Source organism: Myotis daubentonii, chromosome 4 (genome assembly GCF_963259705.1).
Source record: "Myotis daubentonii chromosome 4, mMyoDau2.1, whole genome shotgun sequence".
Classification (NCBI taxonomy): domain Eukaryota; kingdom Metazoa; phylum Chordata; class Mammalia; order Chiroptera; family Vespertilionidae; genus Myotis; species Myotis daubentonii.
In genome coordinates, this window is record NC_081843.1 from 13,612,414 (window position 1) to 13,634,176 (window position 21,763).

General features: G+C 50.4%; 2 protein-coding genes across 15 annotated transcripts in view; one reads left to right on the top strand and one right to left on the bottom strand.

The window, feature by feature from the left end:
* Positions 1–50: 50 nt before the first annotated feature.
* Positions 51–10,277, top strand: GNPTG (N-acetylglucosamine-1-phosphate transferase subunit gamma). Of its 4 annotated transcripts, none has more exons than XM_059692614.1 (11): positions 51–144; positions 382–439; positions 524–591; positions 8,769–8,823; positions 8,878–8,973; positions 9,068–9,161; positions 9,237–9,351; positions 9,420–9,502; positions 9,590–9,718; positions 9,811–9,892; positions 9,981–10,277. In XM_059692614.1, exons 1-11 carry the CDS (start codon positions 96–98, stop codon positions 10,076–10,078), a joined length of 927 nt encoding a protein of 308 aa, XP_059548597.1. In that variant the 5' UTR covers positions 51–95; the 3' UTR covers positions 10,079–10,277. The 4 variants fall into 4 exon arrangements, with proteins under 4 accessions (XP_059548597.1, XP_059548599.1, XP_059548596.1 ...); XM_059692616.1 differs by having other exon boundaries at positions 52–144; positions 8,890–8,973; XM_059692613.1 differs by having other exon boundaries at positions 81–131; positions 366–439.
* The window catches only part of UNKL (unk like zinc finger), a 52,520-nt gene continuing 41,010 nt past the window's right edge, over positions 10,254–21,763 (bottom strand). For 7 of the 11 annotated variants that reach the window (XM_059692599.1, XM_059692602.1, XM_059692603.1 and 4 more), the window contains 5 exons: positions 17,605–17,697; positions 16,477–16,704; positions 14,033–14,235; positions 13,683–13,937; positions 10,254–12,828 (listed from right to left, as the gene is read on the bottom strand). In XM_059692599.1, the coding sequence (XP_059548582.1) occupies positions 12,673–12,828; positions 13,683–13,937; positions 14,033–14,235; positions 16,477–16,704; positions 17,605–17,697 (935 nt within the window). In that variant the 3' untranslated portion in view covers positions 10,254–12,672. Of the gene's footprint in view, positions 12,829–13,682; positions 13,938–14,032; positions 14,236–16,476; positions 16,705–16,983; positions 17,571–17,604; positions 17,698–17,810; positions 18,827–21,763 lie in introns of those variants that run through there. The other 4 variants (XM_059692605.1, XM_059692606.1, XM_059692600.1 and 1 more) reach the window with 4 other exon arrangements.

Here is a 21,763-nt window from a genome sequence, read left to right on the forward strand (position 1 = left end):
CGTTCACGTGACCCGGCGGCGTTCACGTGACCCGGCGGCGCTCACGTGACCCGGCGGCGCTCACGTGACCGCGCGCCCTGCCAGCGCCGGGAGTGATGGCGGCGGCGTTGGCGCGCCTGCTGCTGCTGGGACTCGCAGCGTACGGTTAGTGTCCTGGCCCCTGGCGCGCTCTGCCCAGGCTCCGGCGACCCAGAGCCCCTCCCCGACTCGTCCCCGGGCCCCCCTTCCCTTTCCGTCCCCGGGCGCCCCTCCCCGACCCGTCCCCGGGTCCCTTCCTCGAGCCCCTCCCCGACCCGTCCCCGGGCCCCCCTCCCCGACCCGTCCCCGGGCCCCCCTCCCCGACCCGTCCGTCCCCGCCTCCTCACGCCCCGTTCCCCATAGGACCCACGTACGCGGGCGCCGCCAAGATGAAGGTGGTGGAGGAGCCCAACACGTTCGGGTGAGCATCCTTGCATGGAGCCGCGGGCCGGGCCGAGGGGCGACCCAGGGCCCGGTTTCTTCCTGACCCTGCCAATTCCCGCAGGCTCAACAACCCGTTCCTGCCCCAGACCAGTCGCCTGCAGCCCAAGAGGGACCCTTCCCCCGTGTCTGGTGAGTGCCGCGCCCTGGCCGCTGACGTGGTGGTGGCCAGCGGGGAGCAGGGAACTGGCCTGGATTCCGGGGGGACCGGGTCAGCGTTTGGGAGCTGGCTCCAGGGGGGGCCAGGTAGGGATGGACGGCGTCGGATGAGGGGCCCTGGGAGTTCGGGCTTAGAGGCTCATGCATTGGTTTGTCAGCCTTTTAAAATTATTTTTGAGGGCGTTACATTTCAGAACATTCTTGTACCAAGTTAAATAGTTGCTCCGGAACTTAGTGCTGTATTTCCTTCTCTAGAGGTGACTTCTGTTAATAGTTTGGTGTCTGTCTTTCCAGACGACTTTTATGCTTTTTCATGCATAAGTATACAAGTAAGAAAAGTGTAGTACTTTTTCTGTGGCCTTTGCATTGTGTTTTTTAAAATAGTACCACTATATGTATAAGTTTGTGCATTTACTGCTGTCATTCACTGTATGTCTTGTATTCTTCATGGTGGTGGATGTAGGTCTTCATTCTTTTCACTTGATGCTTGGTATTCCATAGGATGGCTCTGCATTCTGCTATTATTAAGCAACTAGGGGCCCAGTGCGTGAAATTCGTGCACTGGTAGGGTTTCTAGAGGCCACCAGCCAGGACCTCCCTCCCTTCCCCTAGCTAGCCTAGCCCCCTGGTCAAACTCCCCGTGGAACTCCCCCTGGAGGGGACAATTTGCATACTATGCTTTTATTATATAGAATATGTTGTTTACATTTTTTGGCCATTAGAAACAATGCTGTGAAGAACATACCTGGTAGGGACTGCCTCTTTGTAAGTCATGTGACAGGATCCCAGAATTGGTTAGGTTGATAAGTGAGTATTTTTTAAAAATATATTTTACTCCCCGGTGAGGTTGAGACGGCCCCTGTGAGGCTGGGATGGCCCCTGTGAGGCTGCGATGGCCCCAGTGAGGCTGGGACGGCCTCTGTGAGGCTGCGATGGCCCCTGGGAAGCTGAGAAAAATACCACATTATCTCATTCATTTATGGATAATAAAGACCATTATAAACTGATGAACAAAAATAGATACAAAGGCAGAGCAGCATTGAACAGACTGTCAAACTACAGTGGGAAGCCTGGGGAGAGTTGGGGGGGCAGTAAGAGATCAACCGAAGGACTTGTATGCATGCATATAAGAATAACCAATGGACACAAGATACTGGGGGGTAAGAGAGGCCGGGGGAATACAAAGGGGGGGAAAAAGGAGACATGTGTAATACTCTTTGTAATACTTTAAGAAATAAAACAAAATTAAATTAAAAAAGAAAGAAAACATATATTTTACTGATTTTTTACAGAGAGGAAGGGAGAGGGATAGAGTTAGAAACATCGATGAGAGAGAAACATCGATCAGCTGCCTCCTGCACACACCCCCCGCAACTGGGGATGTGCCCGCAACCAAGGTACATGCCCTTGACTGGAATCGAACCTGGGACTCTTCAGTCCGCAGGCCGATGCTCTATCCACTGAGCCAAACTGGTCAGGGTGATAAGTGAGTATTAAATATGAGAAACAAATTGCAATAATTTTTTAATTGAATACTATGTGTGTTAGGGTCTGTGCTGAGGATACAGAAAGAACAAAACATACAATACTTGTCCTCATGGACTTGAGAATTTAATGGGGTGTAGGCAATAAACAAAGAAGTAGGTGAAGTGTAGAATGTTTGATGCTCTGTAGGTATGATAAGTGGAGTGTGTGTGTGTGGGGGGGTGTTTTATTTTTTTATTTATTAGAAAAATAAGCAATAACATATTGAAATATGCCCTTGGTAATTTAATAAGGATTGCATTGACTCTGTAGATTGCTTTGGGTAGTATGGACATTTTAATAATGTTAATTCTACCAATCCATGAGCACGGTATGTTCTTCCACTTGTTTATATCTTTCTCTGTCTCTTTTTTCAACATCCTATAGTTTTCCAAGTACAAGTCTTTTACCTCCTTGATTAAGTTTATTCCTAAGTATCTTAATTTTTTTGTTGCAACGGTAAATGGGATTGTTCAATTTCTCTTTCTGACAATTCATTATTGGTGTATAAAAATGCCATAGGTTTTTTTGGGTGTTAATTTTGTATCCTGCTACACTGCTGGATTCATTTATTACATCTAGTTTTTTGGTGGAGTCTTTAGGGTTTTCTGTGTACAATATCATGTCATCTGCAAATAATGAGAGTTTTACTTTCCAATTTGGATTCCTTTTATGTTTTCTTCTTGTCTGACCACTGTGGCTAGCACTTCCAGTACCGTTGGGATTTGTATATGGATTACATTGAATAACTAGGCCACTTTCGGTAGTTGAGATCTTAATATTAAATCTTTTTATCCATGGACACAGGAAATCTTTCTATTTATGTATATCTTTAATTTCTTTCAGGAGTAGCTTGTAGTTTTCAGGGAATAAGTGTTGTGCCTCCTTGAATAAATTTATTCCTAAATGTTTTTCCTTTTCTAGTCGATGTTATTGTAAATGGAAACATTTTCTTAAATTTCTTTTTTTGGATTGTTCATTGTTAGTGTATAGAAACACAGTGGGTTTTGAGCATCAATTTTATATCCTGCAACTTTGCTGAATTTATTTGCTCTAGCAGATTTTTGTAGGGTTTTCTACATTTATAAATATGCCACCTGCAAACATGACAAAATAATTTTACTTCTTCCTCTCCAATTCCTTTTATTATTTTTATTACTACTACTGCTACTACTACTATTTACTACTAGCCTAATTGCTCTGGCTAGAACTTTCAGTATGAAGTTGAATAGTGAATAGCAGTGCTATGAGCATCCTTGTCATGTTTCTGATCTTGGGGGATGCTTTTAGTTTGTCACCATTGAGTATGATGTTAGCTATGGATTGTGCATGGATGCTGTTACTATGTTAAAGAAGCCTCCTTGTGCTCCTCATTTGTTGAGTTTTTTTATGGTGAAACTGTTGAATTTTGTCAGGTGCTTCTAGAACAGTTGAGCTGATCATGTGATTATCCCCGCTTTCTGTTAGTGGGTATACTATTAGTTGATTGGTTTTTGTCTTTTGGACCATCCTTACATTCTAGGATTAACCCTACTTGGCCATGGCGTAGAGTCCATTTAATGTGTTATTGAATTCAGTTTGCTAGTATTTTGTTGGGGGATTTTACATTAATATTCATAAGAGATGTTGATCTGTAATTTCTTTTCTTGCATTGTCTCTTTCTGGCTTTGTTGTCAGGGGAATGCGGCCTTAGAAAATTGAGTCAGGAAGTATTTCTCCCCTTTAGTTTTTTGGGAAGAATTTGAGAAGAATTGATAATTGTGTGTGAATTGTCCAGTTCATCTAGGTCAGTGATGGCAAACCTATGACACTCATTTTTTTGGTTAATTTTTCTTTGTTAAATGGCATTTAAATATATAAGATAAATATCAAAAATATAAGTCTTTGTTTTACTATGGTTGCAAATATAAAAAAATTTCTATATGTGACACGGCACCAGAGTTAAGTAAGCTAGGGTTTTCAAAATGCTGACACACCGAGCTCAAAAGGTTCGCCATCACTGATCTAGGTTATCAATCTGTTGGTTATCAAGTTGTTCATAGTATTCTTATAATCCTTTTTATTTCTGTAAAATTGATAATAATGACTCTCCTTTTATTTCTGATTTTAATAATTTGAGTAATCTTTTTTCCTTAAACAGTCTAGCTAAAGATTTGTTGATTTCTTTTGAACGAACTTGATTTCAAGAATGAACTTTTGGTTTTACTGATAAATTTCCTCTTTCTTCCTGCTGCTTTGAGTTTAATATGCTCTTTTTCTGACATATTAAAATTTAGGTTATTGATTTGAAATCTTACTTTTGAATTTTTTTATATATATACTTTTTTTTTTAATTTACTAGAGGCTCAGTGCACGAATTTGTGTATGGGTGGGGTTCCTCAGCCTGGCCAGTGAACGGTGCCGATCAGGGCTGCGGGAGGTTGGCCGGCCAGGGGGAGGGACTGTGGGAGGTTGGCTGTGGGAGTGTCTGCACCCTGGTTGTCAGTGTGCATAATAGTGACCAGTCCTTCGGTTGCTTAGGCTTTTATGTATATAGATTTATTTATTTTAATCCTCACTCGAGGATATTTTTTCCATTGACTTTTAGAGAGAATGGAAGGGAGAGGGAGAGACAGACAGAAACACTGATGTGAGAGAGAGACACATTGATTGGTTGCTTCCTGCATGCTCCCCGACCAGGGCCGGGAGCCTGCAATGGCGGTACATGCCCATGTTCAGAATCAAACCCTGAACCCAGCAGTCCACAGGCCAGTGCTCTACCCACTGAGCCAACCCGGCCAAGGCTTGGATGTTTTCACAGCTATAAATTTCCTGCTTAGCATTGCTTCCACTGTATCCTGTAAGTTTCGGTATCTTGTGTTTTTGTTTGAATGTATTTTCTAACTTCCCTTGTAATTTCTTCTTTGACCAAGTGATTAAGATTGGTTATTTAATTTCTATATAGTTGTGAGTTTCCCACTCTTTATTGATTTCTATTTTTCAGTGTGATCAGAAAAGTAACTGTGATTTCAGTCTTTTTAAGTTTATTAACAAATAGTTTTGTGTCATAATATATGGTCTGTCCTGGAGAATGTTCCATCTTTTCATTTTCAACCTGCTTGTGTAGGTTTTCCACTTTTCCCCCTTTGTGTATATTTTACATATAGTTATTTTTATCAGTGGTTACTATGGGGATTATGTAACATTCTAAAGTAAGTCTAAAGACCTAAAGTGAGTCTCATATAAGTAACTTATTTTCAATTCATTTGGCCAATCTGTGCCTTTTTTATTTTAAATATATTTTTATTGATTTCACACAGGAAGGAAGAGGGGGAGAGAAAGAAACATTGATCAGTTGCCTCCTGCACACTCCCTACTGGGGATCGAGCCCGCGACCCAGGCTTGTGCCCTGGCTGGGAATTGAACTGTGACCTCCTGGTTCATAGATCAGTGCTTAACCACTGAACACACCAGCCGGGCCAATCTGTGCTTTTAAAAAATATGTTTTTATTGATTTTGTCCTTTGTTTCTTCCATTAGTTTTTTGTTGTTAATCCTCACCCAAGGATATTTTTTCCATTTTTAGAAAGAGTGGAAGGGAGGGAGGGGAAGAGAGAGAAAGACGGAGAGACATCAATTGGTTGCCTCTGCACACCCCCCAAACTGGGCGGGGAATCAAACTTACAACCCAGGTATGTGCCCTTGACAGGACTCGAACCTGTGGTCCTGCTGTACGTGGGCCTAAGCTCTAGCCACTGAGCCACACTGGCCAGGGCTCGTCCATTAGTTTTTATTGATTGTTTTCCTTAGGTGACATGTTTGATTTTCCACTTTCCCCCCTTTGTGTATATTTTACATATAGTTATTTTTATCAGTGGTTACTATGGGGATTATGTAACATTCTAAAGTTCTTAGTCTATTTGAGTTTATACCATCTTAACTTCAATTGTATATAAAACTACTCCTACACAGCTGTTTCTCTATCAGCCTTGTTGTTTTTACAGATTACCTCTTAAACATTGTGCACCTGCTAACATAGATTTATAATTTTTTATGCATTTGTCTTTTAAATTCTGTGTATTTACAAAGCAGCATTGCAATGCTGGCTTTGTAATTTGCCCTTTACTGGAGGTTTTTATAGTCCTTTCATTTTAACTTGAAGGACTCCCTTCAGCATTTCTTGTAGGTCAGGTCTAATTGACAGTGAACTTCCTCAGCTTTTGTTTACCTTATTTTTGGAGGATATTTTCCCTGGATATACTAGTAGGATCCTCGGTCGAATTTTCATCCCACTGCTTTCTGGTTTCCAAAGTTTCTGCAGAGAAATCAGCTGATAGTCTTATTGAAGACAGGTCACTTCTTACAGCTTTCAAGACTTGTTTTTTTTTGTTTGTTTGAAAAATAGTTGTAGACCATTTTATTTAAATATATGAACAACCAATGGGCTACTGCAATCCAAGTAAACTCTTCACATTTATTTATTTTTTTAATATATTTTTATTGATTTTTTACAGAGAGGAAGGGAGAGAGATAGAAACATCGATGAGAGAGAAACATTGATCAGCCGCCTCCTGCACATCCCCCACTGGGGATGTGCCCGCAACCCAGGTACATGCCCTTGACCGGAATCGAACCTGGGACCTTTCAGTCCACAGGCCGACGCTCTATCCACTGAGCCAAACCGGTTTCAGCAACTCTTCACATTTAGAACCTCTGTGAAGTATAGTAAGATAAAGTAAGACTGTTGGTCTTTTATAGATTCCTCCTGCCCCCCCAGACCGGGACATAGAGATACAGATAAATGTTTATATAGTTAAAGAGCAGAGGCCCAGGTGAAATTCCCCACCCAAGCTGGCTCCCCAACCCAAAAATTACCATTGGCCCCTGAGAACCCCAAAGACCACCCTCCCAGGTTTCACACAATATCAATTGCAGGAACAGTCGTGCATAGCAAAGTATAAGTTCTATGCATTTCACAGCACAGAAAACCCTTCTTTCAGAGGGCATGCAAGTTGCCGGAGATTACACCCCCAAGTCTGGTGCTCTTGTGATGAGCAACTTACTGGCAGACACATCTCCCAGTGTTGTAAGCAGGCAAATACATTCAGCACATTTTGCTGTAATTCCATCTACTTGTCAAGACTTGGTTTTTGACATTTGTCTCTTGTGTCTTGATGTGGGTCTGAGTTCATTATACTTGGAGCTTCTGGGATTTGGAGATTCATGTCTTTTATCAAATTGGGAAGTTCTTGACAATCATTTCCTCAACTAATCTGTCCCTCTTTTCCTTCGGGGACTCCCATGTGTCCCACAGGTTTCTTAGGCTCTGGGCACTGATTCTTTCTTCTGTCTGTTCAGATCTACCTCTGCCCACATCATTTTCCTGATATCCTTTAGTTATTTGTGTTTTCTTTTAGTTTTTGGAGCATATTTAAGATATTTAAGTGTTTAGTAGCCCTGGCTGTGGTGGTGTGGCTCAGTTGGTGGAGCATTATCCCATGCACCAAGAGGTGGCTGGTCCCCGATTTCTGGTCAGGGCACATACCTGGGTTGAAGGATTAATGCTCAGTAGGGAGCATGCAGAAGGCAGCCAATTGATGTTTCTCTCTCTCCCTGTACTTTCCTCTCTCAATTAAAACATATTTAAAAATAAATAAAGTCTTTAATAAGTCCACTGTTTGGGCTTCTCTCAGGTGGTTCTGTCAGTATTTGCCTTTGAATAGGCAGTGTGTTCCTGTTTCTTAGTATGCCTTGTAATTTTTATTGAAAAATGGGTCTTTGAAAACAGATACCTCTGCCAGTTAGTTTGCAGACTGGCTCTACGATGGGGCAGATCTTCACCAATATCTGGGCATATTCTGAGTGTAGAGAGCAGCCTGAGGTGCATCTTGCTATTAGGCATGTACATGTCTTTACTTCCTAGAGCAGCCGGGGGCAAACTACGGCCCGCAGGCCGGATCCTGCCCGTTTTAATAAAAAAAAAAAAGACCGTACCCTTTTATGTAATGATGTTTACTTTGAATTTATATTAGTTCACACAAACACTCCATCCATGCTTTTGTTCCGGCCCTCCGGTCCAGTTTAGGAACCCATTGTGGCCCTCGAGTCAAAAAGTTTGCCCACCCCTGGTCTAGAGTCTTGCCTCGAACTTCTGAGTCTCTAGGCCCCCTGCAGCTTTCATGAGCAGGGCCCACTTTTCCCACCTGAGGTCTGAGGTAGGCAAAACAAAGACCAGTCCTCCGGCAGCCCGCAGCCAGGTTGGAATGTTGCAGATACGGTCGGCCTGCTTCTTGTGACCACGCAGGAGGGTCATGGGGGTGGCACAAGACACTTGTGCTACCAGCTTGAAGGTGCTTTTGTTCTTCTGTCCACGTGGTTGCTGTAAACCTGTTTTTCAGAACTCCTCCTAGGTTAGCCCAGCCTGTTCCTGCTTGCTCTTTTGATGTTTCACAGGGAAACGAGCTTGGAGCTTAGTCTAAGATTTTGCTGACATCACCCAAACTCTCGTGCTCCATTTTTAAAGTTTAAACCAACCTTTTTCCTGAATGGCCCCCCGTTTTGTGGGTTGTCAATTTTTTCTGCCTGGTCTGCTTTTCCACGTGCCTGCTCTTACACGGGACTCAGCATGTTGCATTTCCCCCCTTCTAGGGCCTGCGCATCTCTTCAGACTTTCTGGCAAGTGCTTCAGCCTGGTGGAGTCCACGTGAGTGAGGGGAGGGGTGGCAGGGGCGGGGGCTGGGAACACCCCTGACAGCAGCTGTACCCCCAGGTACAAGTACGAGTTCTGCCCATTCCACAACGTGACCCAGCACGAGCAGACCTTCCGCTGGAACGCCTACAGTGGGATCCTCGGGTGAGCTGGGCATGGGGATGAGTGAGTAGCTACAGGCTGCTTGGTGTGGAGCGCTCCCCAACCCAACCCAAACTTACGCTCTGCTCCTCCTCAGCATCTGGCACGAGTGGGAAATCGCCAATAACACCTTCAGGGGCATGTGGATGAGGGACGGTGACTCCTGCCACTCCCGGAGCCGGCAGAGCAAGGTGGAGCTGTGTAGGGTGTGGCCTGGGGGGGGGGGGGTGTCTGCTTTACCCACTTACCAACCAGTTCCCCCCCAGGTGGAGCTTACCTGTGGGAAAAGCAACCGACTGGCTCATGTGTCTGAGCCAAGCACCTGTGTCTACGCGCTGACCTTCGAGACACCCCTGGTCTGCCACCCCCACTCCTTGTTAGGTAGGACGCTGGAGCCCGGGGAGGGGGGGAGAGGGGCTCAGCCAAGTCTGAGTTCATTTGGATCTTAGTGTACCCAGCCCTGCCTACGGCCCTGCAGCAGAGGTGGGACCAGGTGGAGCAGGACCTGGCCGACGAGCTAATCACTGCCCAGGTGAGGTGCTGCGGTGGGCACCCCCTTGGCTGGGTGCAGCACAGCGAGGAACTTATGAGGGGTTCCCTCTTCATCTTTGACCTGCAGGGCTATGAGAAGTTGCTCAGAGCACTTTTTCAGGATGCTGGCTTTTTAAAGACCCCAGAAGAAAGTGAATCCACACAGGAAGGCGATGCTCAGGGTCTGGTGTTTGAGACCTTGGACAGCTGCAGTAAGGTACAGATTGGGAGGGTGGGAGCCGAGTTCTCTGGACACAGACGGCCTCCCGCCCAGGGGTCTGACGTGCCCTTTGAACTTCTCTGTTTCAGGCACATAAAGAACTATCAAAGGAGATTAAAAGACTTCAAAGTGTGCTGACCCAACATGGCATCCCCTACACTAAGCCTGTGGGTAAGTCGCGCCTGGGGGCCCAAGCCCACCTTGGGACCTGCTGCCTGTGAGCCAGATCCTGACCTGTCACCTCCTGGTGTTTTGGTAGAAACTTCCAGCTCTGAGCACTTGGGCTCCAAGATACCCACAGACAGGACAGCAGAGCAGCTACTTGGCAGCCCAGGGCTGCTTGGGAACACCTTATGACCTGGGAGGGGGCTGAAGACAGACCAGACTGGCATCCTGTAGCAGGAAGGAGCAGCAGGCCGGGACCCTGGTGCAGAGCGAGAAGGCCCGGGAAAAGCACGCGACAGGCAGGTGTGCTTCCTCTGTGCCTTCCAGGCCAGTGGCTCTCAGGATTGTACTCAAAGATACGGACAAATAAAGATTCAAAGTTTTAATTCCATACTGATAAAAATAATTCCATGAATTCTGTAAACCATTGCATAAATGTTGTAGTGTAAAAAAATTTAAACAAGTGTTAACTTTAAACAATTCACTAACGTAAATGATTATGCCTTATAAATACTACCTTCTGGGTTAAGAAAATTCCATTCCAATAACATTCTCATCTAAATACTCAGAACAAACATACAGATGGGGGGCTTTCATAAATTAGTCCACATGAAGCGTCCACACACTGAGTGAGGTTTGCTGATCAGCTGCACAAATAGTATGACAATAATATTACTGCTAATATTGAGCACTAGAGCTGAGACACTGAGCACCACACGGCTTTCACTGCTGCACCCAGCACTCCCCTCCCACCCACAGAGGGGATGGTGAGGCCCCTAAGCCCATGAGGCCTGCAAAGGGTGGCTCCCTCATAAGATCAGGGCCCCTGCAGGTGGTGGGGGAGGACCCCAAGGAGCAGCCCCCTGGGAGTGTACCACAATGACAGCCCTAACTGCGCCCGGGCACCCTGGGAGTTCCATTCTGGATGGTTCTTTGGTCTTCCCACCACACATCTATTCTCAGAGCCAGTCCTGACCTGAGAAGGTTAAGTGCTCAAGGGCTGCGCCCGAACACCAGCTGTGGTACCCCTGTGGGCACTACACCTATGGCCCCCAAACTCCACAGAACTGACCGAGTAGCTTATAAATAGACCTAAAGCTTAATTGTTCTAAATTGTTTATAATTGTAAAATGTCTAGGCTAGATATCAGTAATAAACACGGTCCTGTTATCCCCAAAAAGGCCGAAGGCCTAACATGGAAACAAGTGCATAAATATTAATAAAAAATAATTTTAAACAGTGATAACAGCACAAAATATACGTAATTTCTAAGACCTAATAAGTCATCATCACTATAATTAAAAACAGGATTTATTAAAACCAAGTCAATAGTTAACCTTAGTAGCACACTAGCTGTGGAATGTCATGGGTCCGCCTTTAAAATGATAACTGTTTATCAGTTTGTCTTATGTTAAAAATGTTTTACGCTTATTATAGTAAATACATTCTAATTTGGTCACTGATAAAAATTTTTACCTAGTCACTTTGCACTTTAAAAATGCTATTAAAATTCTTTGGCAAAGCCCCAGGCAAGTAGAAACACAAGTGTTCACTTCCAGGCTAGAGGGGCCAGTACCTGCTCCTGCCTCCCAAATGGCAGGTTCTGCGAAGACTTCCTCACAGCAATCTAGATTGGCCTCACTGAGCAAAGCTGGGGTAAACTACAGACATCTTTTCCCAGATTTCTAGAAAAAAATGACCCCTCGTAGACCAGAGAAGACTTCAGGTCATCACTAAATCAGACCCGTTCTCGGGCGTTTCCTCCATGGACCTGAAGCCAGGCTGCTACTTGGGGAGCCCGGGGACCAGCATTAGAGCCAGGTCCTCAGGGCAGCCCCCTGCCCTGGCACAGCAGGTCTTCACGGATGACTGACAATACCTAGACACACAGTTCAGACAACAGTGTCCAAAGTGTCGCCTGAAGTCGAATGTGCTGAAGACGGGCGAGCCTGCCCACTCTGGCAGGAGTCCAGGTGGTCCCAGGTGTGGGGAGTGCCCAGGGGCCAGCTCCAGGAAGCTATGCAAAGCGGTTTGTAAAACAGATGTACCCCCTTGGTTGCACTTTTCATGAGTATCAAATTGTCTCACGAAGTTTCAAGGGAGAAAATAAAACCAAATGAACCATTCTCCTTTTGCAAGGCACAGGCACTTAGAAAAAGTGGCCACGGGTCGTAGATGCGTGACTGAGCTCCCTCATTTTGCACGGTGTTGGGAAATAAAACTCCTATTAGTGTGCACAAGCACATGGTTAGGAACAGTTCCTTTCATAAAATTAAAAACATCTAAATGTATGTCTTTCAATAATCACTCTGCTATAAATACTATTTGCACTTAATTTAAAACCTATAAAAATCCTAGGCATTTCTCACTACTAGATAAATGCTCATTTCATAAGTACTAATTTCAGAATATGAAATCTAATATATTTACCATACTATGAATTACAATAAACTGATAGGAAATACTTTAAGTTCACAGTACACATACAAAGCTTCATATGGCATATTAAAAAGACATGAACCTAGAAAGCAGCTTATAGCAGCTGAGACCGTCCACGTAAATTCCTCTGCTTACAAAGTGCTTGCCCGGGACGTGAACTCCCAGGATGTGGTCACAGTAGTGTCAGGACCGCAAACCCCATGTCATTACTGTGCCCACCCGAAACCTGGGCTGCAGGTGGGTGCGTGGGTTTGCCTTTAAGGTCTACGAGAATACCATGAAACGATGCAGCTGGGCTGGGGTCCCGACGTCGGTGGCACCAGGAAGTGAGGCCACCATGGCTGCTGTCACCACTGGAGGGGCTGGCCCTCGCAGTAGGGGCACTCGGGCGCACTGGCCACACAGGGCTCGCAGAGCACACGGTGCTGGCAGGGCTGCAGGACGGCGCCGCGGGCCGGCTCCCCACACACCACGCACTGCTTCGCTCTGAGCTGGAAGATCACCTGCAGGGGAGAGGTTGGCGGGTCACAGAAAGCCCCTCCCACCACTGGCCCCCGAGGTGACCGAGAGCACGTGAGATAATGGCGAGCGCAGGAAGGCTCAGGGCTAGGATGGGACACCCGTGCCAGGGGTCACCCCAGGAACACAGAGATGGAGGTGGAGCTGCTTTTCCACAAAACCTTTAAGTGGAAGACTGGCTCCTGGGGTCCGAGCCTGCGTGGGAAGGACAGGCCAGGATGGGGGCCTGTGACCTGTGGCTGGTGGGTCCAGATTCAGGCTCAGTGGAACCCTGACCCGAGACCCAGCCCTCTAACCAGGGAAGAGCCACAGCCCGCAGACAGTGCCTCGGAGGTGAAGCAATCAGGTATGTGCACTGCAGCCAGACCTTGGCCACAGTCAGCAGAGGAGGAGAGTGTCAGGAGGCAGGGCTTTAGAACCTTCCAGATGCTCCGAGTTCTAACAAAATGCCCTGGTGTGGAAGAAGTTTCTAGCTGAGCTGAACACCAGGTTTTTGCTACTCCAGAAAAAATGAAATCGGGCAAAGAGGTGATCAGTGACATGCCTCAAACATACACCATGGTTCCAACTGTGTGAGGCAAGAGGGCTGTGATTCTATCCATGAGGGCACAGGAGCAGGCTAACGTGGAAGATTCCAGAAAGGAAGGGAGGGCCAGACTGGCAGGAGAGGTGGTGCACACGCTCCTGGGAGCAGAGCGTGAGCTGCCATCTGAGGAGCCGATGAGAGAAGGACCGCACGGGAGGAGGAGGAGTGGTAGGCCAGGTCCCAGCCATCACCTGTCCCACACACGGCCAGGGGCAGACATCGGGTACCTTGGAAGCCGAAACCAGGACTCACCCCGTCCACCGCCTCCAGATCCAGGCGTAGCTGACTCTGCAGCGACTGTAGCTTGGGCAGTGAGATGGCACCGATGTCGCTGCAGCCCCGCAGCCCCGGGAGTGTGGACATGCCCCGGCCTTCCAGCTCCTCCTGCAGCTGCCTGAACTGGGCCTCCACCTCCTCCTTCTTCTGCAGTGCCAGCTGCCGGGCACTGTCCGCTGCCAGCGCACGCTCCTTCGCCTCCTTGGCCTCCCGCTGCCATGCGTCACAGGCCTGAAACCCAGGGGGCTGTAGTGGCTGGCACGGGGCAGGGGGCACCCTGCATACACACTGGTCTCCCCTGAGCTTGGCACCTCCCCAGGACTCACCTGCTTCACTTGCTGCCAGGACTCCTCCCACTGCCTGATCTTCCTCTTGGCCTCGTCCAGCTGCCGCCTGACCCGTGCCAGTTCGGCGCCATTTGGACTTGCACTTGCAGTGGATGTGGGGCCGGCATTCAGAATGGGGGACGGGCTGGGAGAGAAGCTGCCGGAAACAAAGTCCCAGATGCTCCCAGGGACGCCATTCAAACCTGAGTGTGGAGGAGACAGACATCAGCCCCAGGCGTGCTGAGACTTCACGGACACCCAGGCAGGACCTGGGACCTCTGGGGCTCCACAGACAAGGCTGCTGCCCCTGCCCTTCCAGCCAGGCCCCCCTCCAGCCACCTGGGGGGTTTAAACAGAGAGAAATGAATTCAAAGTTTCTGTGACTGCAGCCTGTGGTCCTTTGCAAACTCTGGTCCCAGGAATCCTTGACATGTAGGGTCCTGAGGCCCCAGAGAGCTTGGGTTTAAAGAGCTCCCACAACAGACAACGTGGCACTTGTTGACAGAGTCGCGTGTCACTTAACAACAGGGGAAACTTTGAGAAATGCACCATCAGGCAATTTCGTTGCTGTGTCAACAACACGGAGTGCACTCACACAACCCGAAATGGTGTCGTGTAGCCCGCTGCACACCTGGGCCGTCGGTACAGCCGACTGCTCCCAGGCTACAGGCCTGTACCGCGTGTCACCGTATGGAATACTGTAGGAAACGGTAACACAACGGTAAGTTTTCGTGTATCTAAACAGAAGATACAGTAGAAGTACAGTATAAAAGGTGGACACTGGCACACCTGCGAGGGCACTTAGTACTGAGCTTGCAAGCCTGGCAGCAGTTGCTCCGGGAGAGTGAGTGGTGAGTGAATGAGGCCCAGTTATTGCTGCCACTGCCGCAGACTTCCTAAACGCTGTCCCACACCCCTCCCGGCGGGTCAGAAACAACACTGACGCTGTCACTGCTGCTCCTGAACAGATGTGGGCTGGACCGACTGGAAGTACAAGGAGAGACTGTTTGGGTGAGACCCGATCACAACAGCGACTGCCAGGAGGGAGTGAGGATTAGTCAGAATAAAAGTGAAGCCGGAGAGAGAGAGGAACATACACTGTTGTGGCCATGTGGTTTTGGCTACTGCATGTTGGAGCAGTGGTCAGATTAAAGAATCCTGTGGTTTTCATTAAAAAAGGGGGTGTTTAACATGGAGAGGGGGTAGAATTGAGGACTCAGTATTTTGACTTTGGGAATTTGGCTCTATTGACTCATCTGGCATAAAGGGTTCTCACTGGCACTGAATTAATGGAAGAAAAACTTTATACTTTACAGCATTACAACCTGAAAATATTTCCAAAGTACAGGGACAGGCTGGCTCCACAGAAACCATCTTCTAAAGTGGCTGTGTGGCCGGCGTGGCTGTGGTTGAGCATCAACCTATGAACCAGGAGGTCACAGTTCGATTCCCGGTCAGGGGCCCATGCTCAGGCTGCGGGCTCCACCCTCAATGGGGGGTGTGCAGGAGGCAGCCGATCAGTGATTCCCTCTCATCACTGATGTTTCTATCTCTCTCTCCCTCTTCCTTCCTCTCTGAAACCAATACAAATATATTTGAAAAAAGAACAAAAAAGTGGCAGCGGCACTCAGTCCTTGTTAAGCCCCTCCTGTGGACCGGACAGGAGCTGAGGTCCTCAACAAACAGTGTACAGCCATTACCCTGCAAGGGCGGGGCGCCCTCTGTGCTGACACAGGCCGTGGCTGACAGACAGGACTAACCGACTCTACACGGAGGCGCTGAGGGGAAACCTGCTGCCAAGCTCCACATGTACTGCTCCCACCAGAGAAGACAGTTCCCCCTGAACCACAGAGCCTCCCATTTCTCACAGAAATGCAGCTCCATTAGAACCCTGAGGACCACGTCACATATGCAGTCTGTTGACCAAAAAGTCGTTAGGTGGTGCATGACCAGCTGGGAATTAAAGAGATATTTAAAAATACTAATTCTTCTAAAGTGTAACAGGTTACATAAAACACTTTTCAATGAAAGGATAACGTAAAACAAGAAACGGCACTGTTCCCATTTTTGCAAATCCGCCTGCTCCCGTGTTGGGTCTCTGGTGACGGCGCCCCAGCACAGCCTCAGAAGCTCCACTGCACGCGTGAGTGCGCACGGCAGGTCGCGCTGCAGTGCTGTCACACCACGGCCAGGCACAGAGCCCCTGACAGAGGTAGACAAGCGAATCCGGTCCGAGCCCCCGGGCACCCCCGGCCAAGCAGCGGACGTGTGGACAAGGGGTCGCCTGGGATATATGCCAAGGCCCACACCACAGGGAGTGTGCAGGCGGCACGGTGGAGCCTTAAATGAGGGGCAACCAAGTGGGGACACCCACCCGCACCTCGGTTTGTTCAGCAGTAAACTGCCGCTACAGGGCAGCCCCTCCCCCACGAGCCCCAGCTCACCTAGGGAGTTGTAGGACGAGGCCGAGGAGCCCAGCACCCTGGGCTCCGACTTGAGGGGTGGTGGCTGCTGGGGGGGCGTCATGGCCGAGGAGACAAGAGGCCCCGACAAGGACTGGGAGAGCGAGCTGAGCGGGGAGGTGGACAGGGATGACGAGGATTGCAGGGATGGGGAGCGGGCCAGGCAGCCAGGAATGGTGACGGGCTCTGAGCCCCCCAGCGACCTCTGACCTGTGCAGAGTGGAGGGGCCGGGTTAGTGAGAGGCAGCAGCAAACCTCTGTCCAGGAAACAGCACAGCATTGCCTCTGAGCTGGGGTGCAGCAGCCAGGGCGAGGGGGCACGGGGTGGGGGTGCTGGGGGGTCCCAGACCTGCAGCGACCATGTGGTGGTGCAGAGACAGATGTGTCCATAGCTCCCAACCACTCAGACAAGTGGCAAGTGCACAGACAAGGGTTTCAGCAGGGATCCCACAGAGACAGACACCCACTAGGACCCGACAGCCAATGTACCCACTGGCATGGTGGTCCCAGGACGTTTAGGGCCCCCAGAAACATTAATGTGTTTTAACATCAGAAGAAAAAGATAAACCCGTCTGGGGTGGCTCAGTGGTTGAGCATCGGCCTATGAACCAGGAGGTCACAGTTCCATTCCTGTGAGGACACATGCCTGGGTTGTGGGCTCAATCCCCACTAGGGGGTGTGCAGGATGCAGCCGATCAATGATTCTCATCATTGATGTTTCTACCTCTCTCCCCCTTCCTCTCTGAAATCAATAAAAAACATATTTTAAAAAAGAAAAAAAAGATGAGCTTTTAGGCCAAAGAAAATGATTCAGTATGTGTTTATATCCGTCTTCATGCCAATGCAGTGGTTAAACATTTCGGAAGGCTGTGAAGGCTGGCCGTCCGTGGCCCCCATTCTGCACACCCCACCCCCATCCATCTCTGCAGGGGCCACTTTGCTCAGATGGAGGCAAACTGAGGAGATGTGAGGCTGGTCCTGCCGGGGCTGCAGGGTCCTGGAGGAGGGGGATGGGACCTCTCCCACCCTAGGACCATTTAAGGATTCTGGAAAGGAAAGGCCCGGCCAGCCCCAGGCACCGACAAGAGCGCCAGGTGTCTTCGTTCTTACCTGTGGGTCCCAGGTCACTTCCGTCCTGCTCGTCCAGCTCCTTATCCAGGGGAGCGAGGCTTACATCACTAAGATGGAGCTCTAAGGCAGGACCTGTCCAACAAGACACCTGTTATTGCTCAGAAACACTCAGCTGCAGCAGGGAGGGTGCCTAGCTCTGCTGGGGGCGGGGAACACCCCTGCCCGCCTTCCACAGCTGGACTCACTCCTCCTGCACAGCCAGAGCCTCCAGGCGTCCCACATGTGGGCCCTGAAGCATGGCCTCGCCTCAATGACGTCAGCTTCTACGTTTAGATTTCACGGGACGACATTTGACCAAGTAAACACACTTAACTATTAAAGAAAATTCCAAGAGGGTGATATCCACGGGAATGCAGTTCACAGTCCACAGTATGAGGCTGCACTCGCACTGACACAGGGACCACCGACCCCCGCACCAGGTGACCTGCATCCTGCTCTCCCACCGTAACACTGAGCGGGTCCCTCCCATTCCCTCTGCTCACCGAGGACACCATACACCCCAGGCACGTCTGCTCAACAAAGTGGAACGAAAGGTGGGGCCCTCAGAGCTGCCCCGCCCCCAAAAGCTTTCCTCAGAAACCTGCAGGCAGGACGGAGGGAGCAGCACTGACTCGGCACACGAGCAGGAAGCTGTCTTAGGGTGGCCGAGGTCAGGCCAACCAGCCCCCTAAGCCGGAGCATGACTCAGGAGTCTCAGGGAAGGTGTGGCCCCAAGACCCTTGGGAAATGCCCAGGGCAGGGGCAGCAGGCAGAGAAACCCTGGGACACACCCCATGAGCCAGAGCAGCCCTCCCACCCCAAAGTCAGGTCTCATCTACAGGAGAGCGTGGTGGCATCGAAGGCACAGCACGCAGGAGTTCTGCCACCAAGCACCTTTCTCCCTCCACCCCCCACCTCTGGGGACCCACTCGCTCCCCCACAGCAGCCCCTCCCAGAAGTGGGCCTCTCCTATGTAGCTGAGCCCTGTCCCCCCTGGTGGCTGAGGGTCCCCTAAGTCCCCCATGATGCCTGGTCAGATGCACCAGGTCTCATTTCAAGAGGCCACAAAGTCACCCTACCCTGCCCCTGCCCCCAGGACAGACATCTCCACAGCCCAGGGGACACACCACGGGGACCCTGGTCAGACCTGCTTCTCTGGGTGAGCGAACTGGGCTTCTGGAGGCGCCTATCTCCGCCCTGCCCCCAGCTGCCTGGTGCCAAGTGCCACAGAGTCCCCTGGACCACGTCCTACCAGCAACATCAGGTTAAAGCTGCCCCAGGAGAGGAGCCACTGTCCAGTTCCATCACGTCCCGCACTTGGCTTTGCCCAGACTACAGGCCACGTCGGAGGCACAGCCATGTCTCCTGCACAGGGTCATGCAGGAAGCAGCTGGGCCCAGGCTGCAGGAGGAGCTGCTGGGCTGGGCGGTTCAAACAACTGCATTCACATATAAGAGTTGAGCAAAGTGCGACTCAAGGGGCAGGGGAACCTGCCTACGTTGGGGAGGGGGCTGCTGCCTTTTTAAATGAGATGCATCTACTGTCATCAGCAGGAAATATGGGACAAGAGATGTGTGACTTCCAAAGAATGTAAGTCCTCAGCACAAGCAAATCTATGGGGAGCCCGCTGTGGTACACATGTAGAGCAGACGTGGGTCCAGCCCCGACAGGCATCCCCAGCTACACTGTCCTCAGCCGCTGGGGGGACTGTGTGAGTTGACCACAAGAGGGTTCCTAGCCGATGAGTGTGGTGTGAGGTCTGTTGTGCACACTGACAGGTAGGGGGCCTCGTGTCCAGGATGCAAGGGAGCAGCACTGCCTGGCGAGGCCCAGGACCTGCATCTGTCCGCTTGTGTCATCACTGCTGTGTCATCACGACATGGCCCCCCTGGGAACCAGGGCCCAGAGCAGAGAGTGAAGACCATGCTCCACTGACCAGAGCGGGTGTTGGGGGATCACTCTGCGCGCCCCGCCCCAACCCCAGCATCAGAGCATCCCAGCCAAGCTACCAAGTCACCTGGAGAACACTGTCCCCCGCCCCCGACACACACACTCTGTTTGTTATCTGTCACCAGTGGGAGGTGTCAAGGCCATGCCCACTCCCAAGGAGAACTACTGACACAAAGGTGTTAAAGACTTTGAAGGTCTTATCTGGAAAAGTGGGGTTCTATCCCCCCCCCCCCACAAGAATCCCTAGATTCCATCTGTGAGTGGCGGGAAGGTGCTGAGCTGGAGACACTGACCCTGCAGATGCCTAACTGTGCAAGGATGACAGTGGGGGCAGCAGACAGCAGGCCCCAGGCCAGCAGCAACTCAAGCTCTTTTGTCCCTGAGAAGGTGATGGAAAGACAATGAACATTCCTCACTGTGGCCTGAATGTGCCAACAGCAGCTCAGCTGGACCAGATCCTCCAGCAGGTTCCCCTGATGCACCCCACGGCACAGCCAGGCAAGCACAGCCAGGCAACGTGCAAACAGCCTGACGCCACAGCCCAGACCTCAGGAAGACCTTGAGGCAGGGACCCACAGGGGCAGCGCCGACCTCTGCCCTGCTGCCTCCCTCCGTGGGTTCCCTCTCCCCCCCGTCAGCTGTGCTGCTCAAGCCCTTCTCTGCAGCCAGTTCCTCCCTCTCCACAGGCAGCTTCTTCATAACATCCAGGGCCCCAGGAGCCTCTGCGTCTGGGAGCTGCTGAAACCAAGCACCACAGGCCAGGCAGCTTCAAACACCACAAATCCATCCTCCCAACGCTGCAGCCAGAAGTGGAGATCAGGGTGCACAGGGCTGCATTCCCTCTGGAGGCTCCATCCTGCCTCTTCCAGCTTTGGCTTCGGCAGCAACCCTTGGCCTTCCTTGGCTGGTGGGTGCATCACCCTGTCTCTGCCTCCATCATCACATGGCTGGCTCTCCTCTGTTCTGTGTCCAAATCTCCTCCCTCTTTTAAGGACAGCAGTCATCTTGGATTAGGGCTCCTGTTAATGACCTCATTTTACCTATTTGGCAAAGACCATTTCCAAATAAGGTCATGTTCCCAGGCCAGTGGCAGGGGATAGGACTGAGGCATACCTTTTTGGAAAACAGAATTCAACCCACAACAAAGGAGATTACCTGGGGACATGCCCACCTGATCCATCCCCTCCAGGCTGTGCTCTGGTGCTTGAATGGGCACCTCCCACAGACCCGGGAGCCCAGACCTCCAGGGGGTCCCTCCACAGACCTGTCCTGTTGCTGCGAATTCCAGTCTCTCGCTGGCACCTACTCCCCAGGACACTACAGCCCTGCAGCCTCTCACACAAGCCTGTCTCTGTGGGCCACCCCCCTCCTCCTTGCCATCCTCAGTTTCCAATTCACTTTTCAATCTGTCGCCCAGGCCTTGCCCTCCGGCCCTGTGCCCCAAAACCTCTCGGTCAAACGCAGCCCCTGCCTGCTGCCAGTCCCTCTCCACCCTCCTCTGCCAGGGGCAACTTCTTAGCCCTCCCACTCTCCTCGGGAGGGAGCTCAGCAGCCCTTCCAGGCCCAGACACACATGGTTTCTGCAGTCCTCACAGCCAGATGCCCCAGCTGGCCCTCAGTACAGCTGCACTGCCGCCTCCATCTGCGCACAGGTGCCTCCCTCAAACTGGTGCACCTGGGATCACTCACTGAACAGGAGCCCTGTGGGAACCTAGCTCCTCCTCCTCCCTCAGCACACATCGGTTAGGCCCCACACTCCAGCCGTTTCTGCAGGCTGCCCTGCCCCTTCACCCTGACCTGAATTGTCTCTAGAGTGGCCTTGGCAGTAGCTAACCCTGCCTCCCAAAAAAGAATGCGCCACCTTGGCATGCAGGTCAACACTTCCCGGCTGGACTCTGCCCCATCCTGGTCCTGCCAAAGCAGCCTTTCCACCCCAAAATGGCTCCTCTTTTGTCCTCAAGCCGTGACACTGCTGCCATAGGCTGCGGCTTCCATTAGCCCGAGTCCTGGGAGAACTCCTGCTCAGCCTCCAAAACCCTCTTAGAATCTCCCCCTGCTCCATTCTGTAGGAGTGCACCCGAACCAGTGCTGACTGATGTGCGGACTCATCTTCTAAGAGCACTGACCCCCCAGCCCCCACCCAACCCTTTCACTCTGCCCTGCCTCCTCCATCTCTCCAGGCTCCCAGTGCTGCAGCCAGAAGAATGGA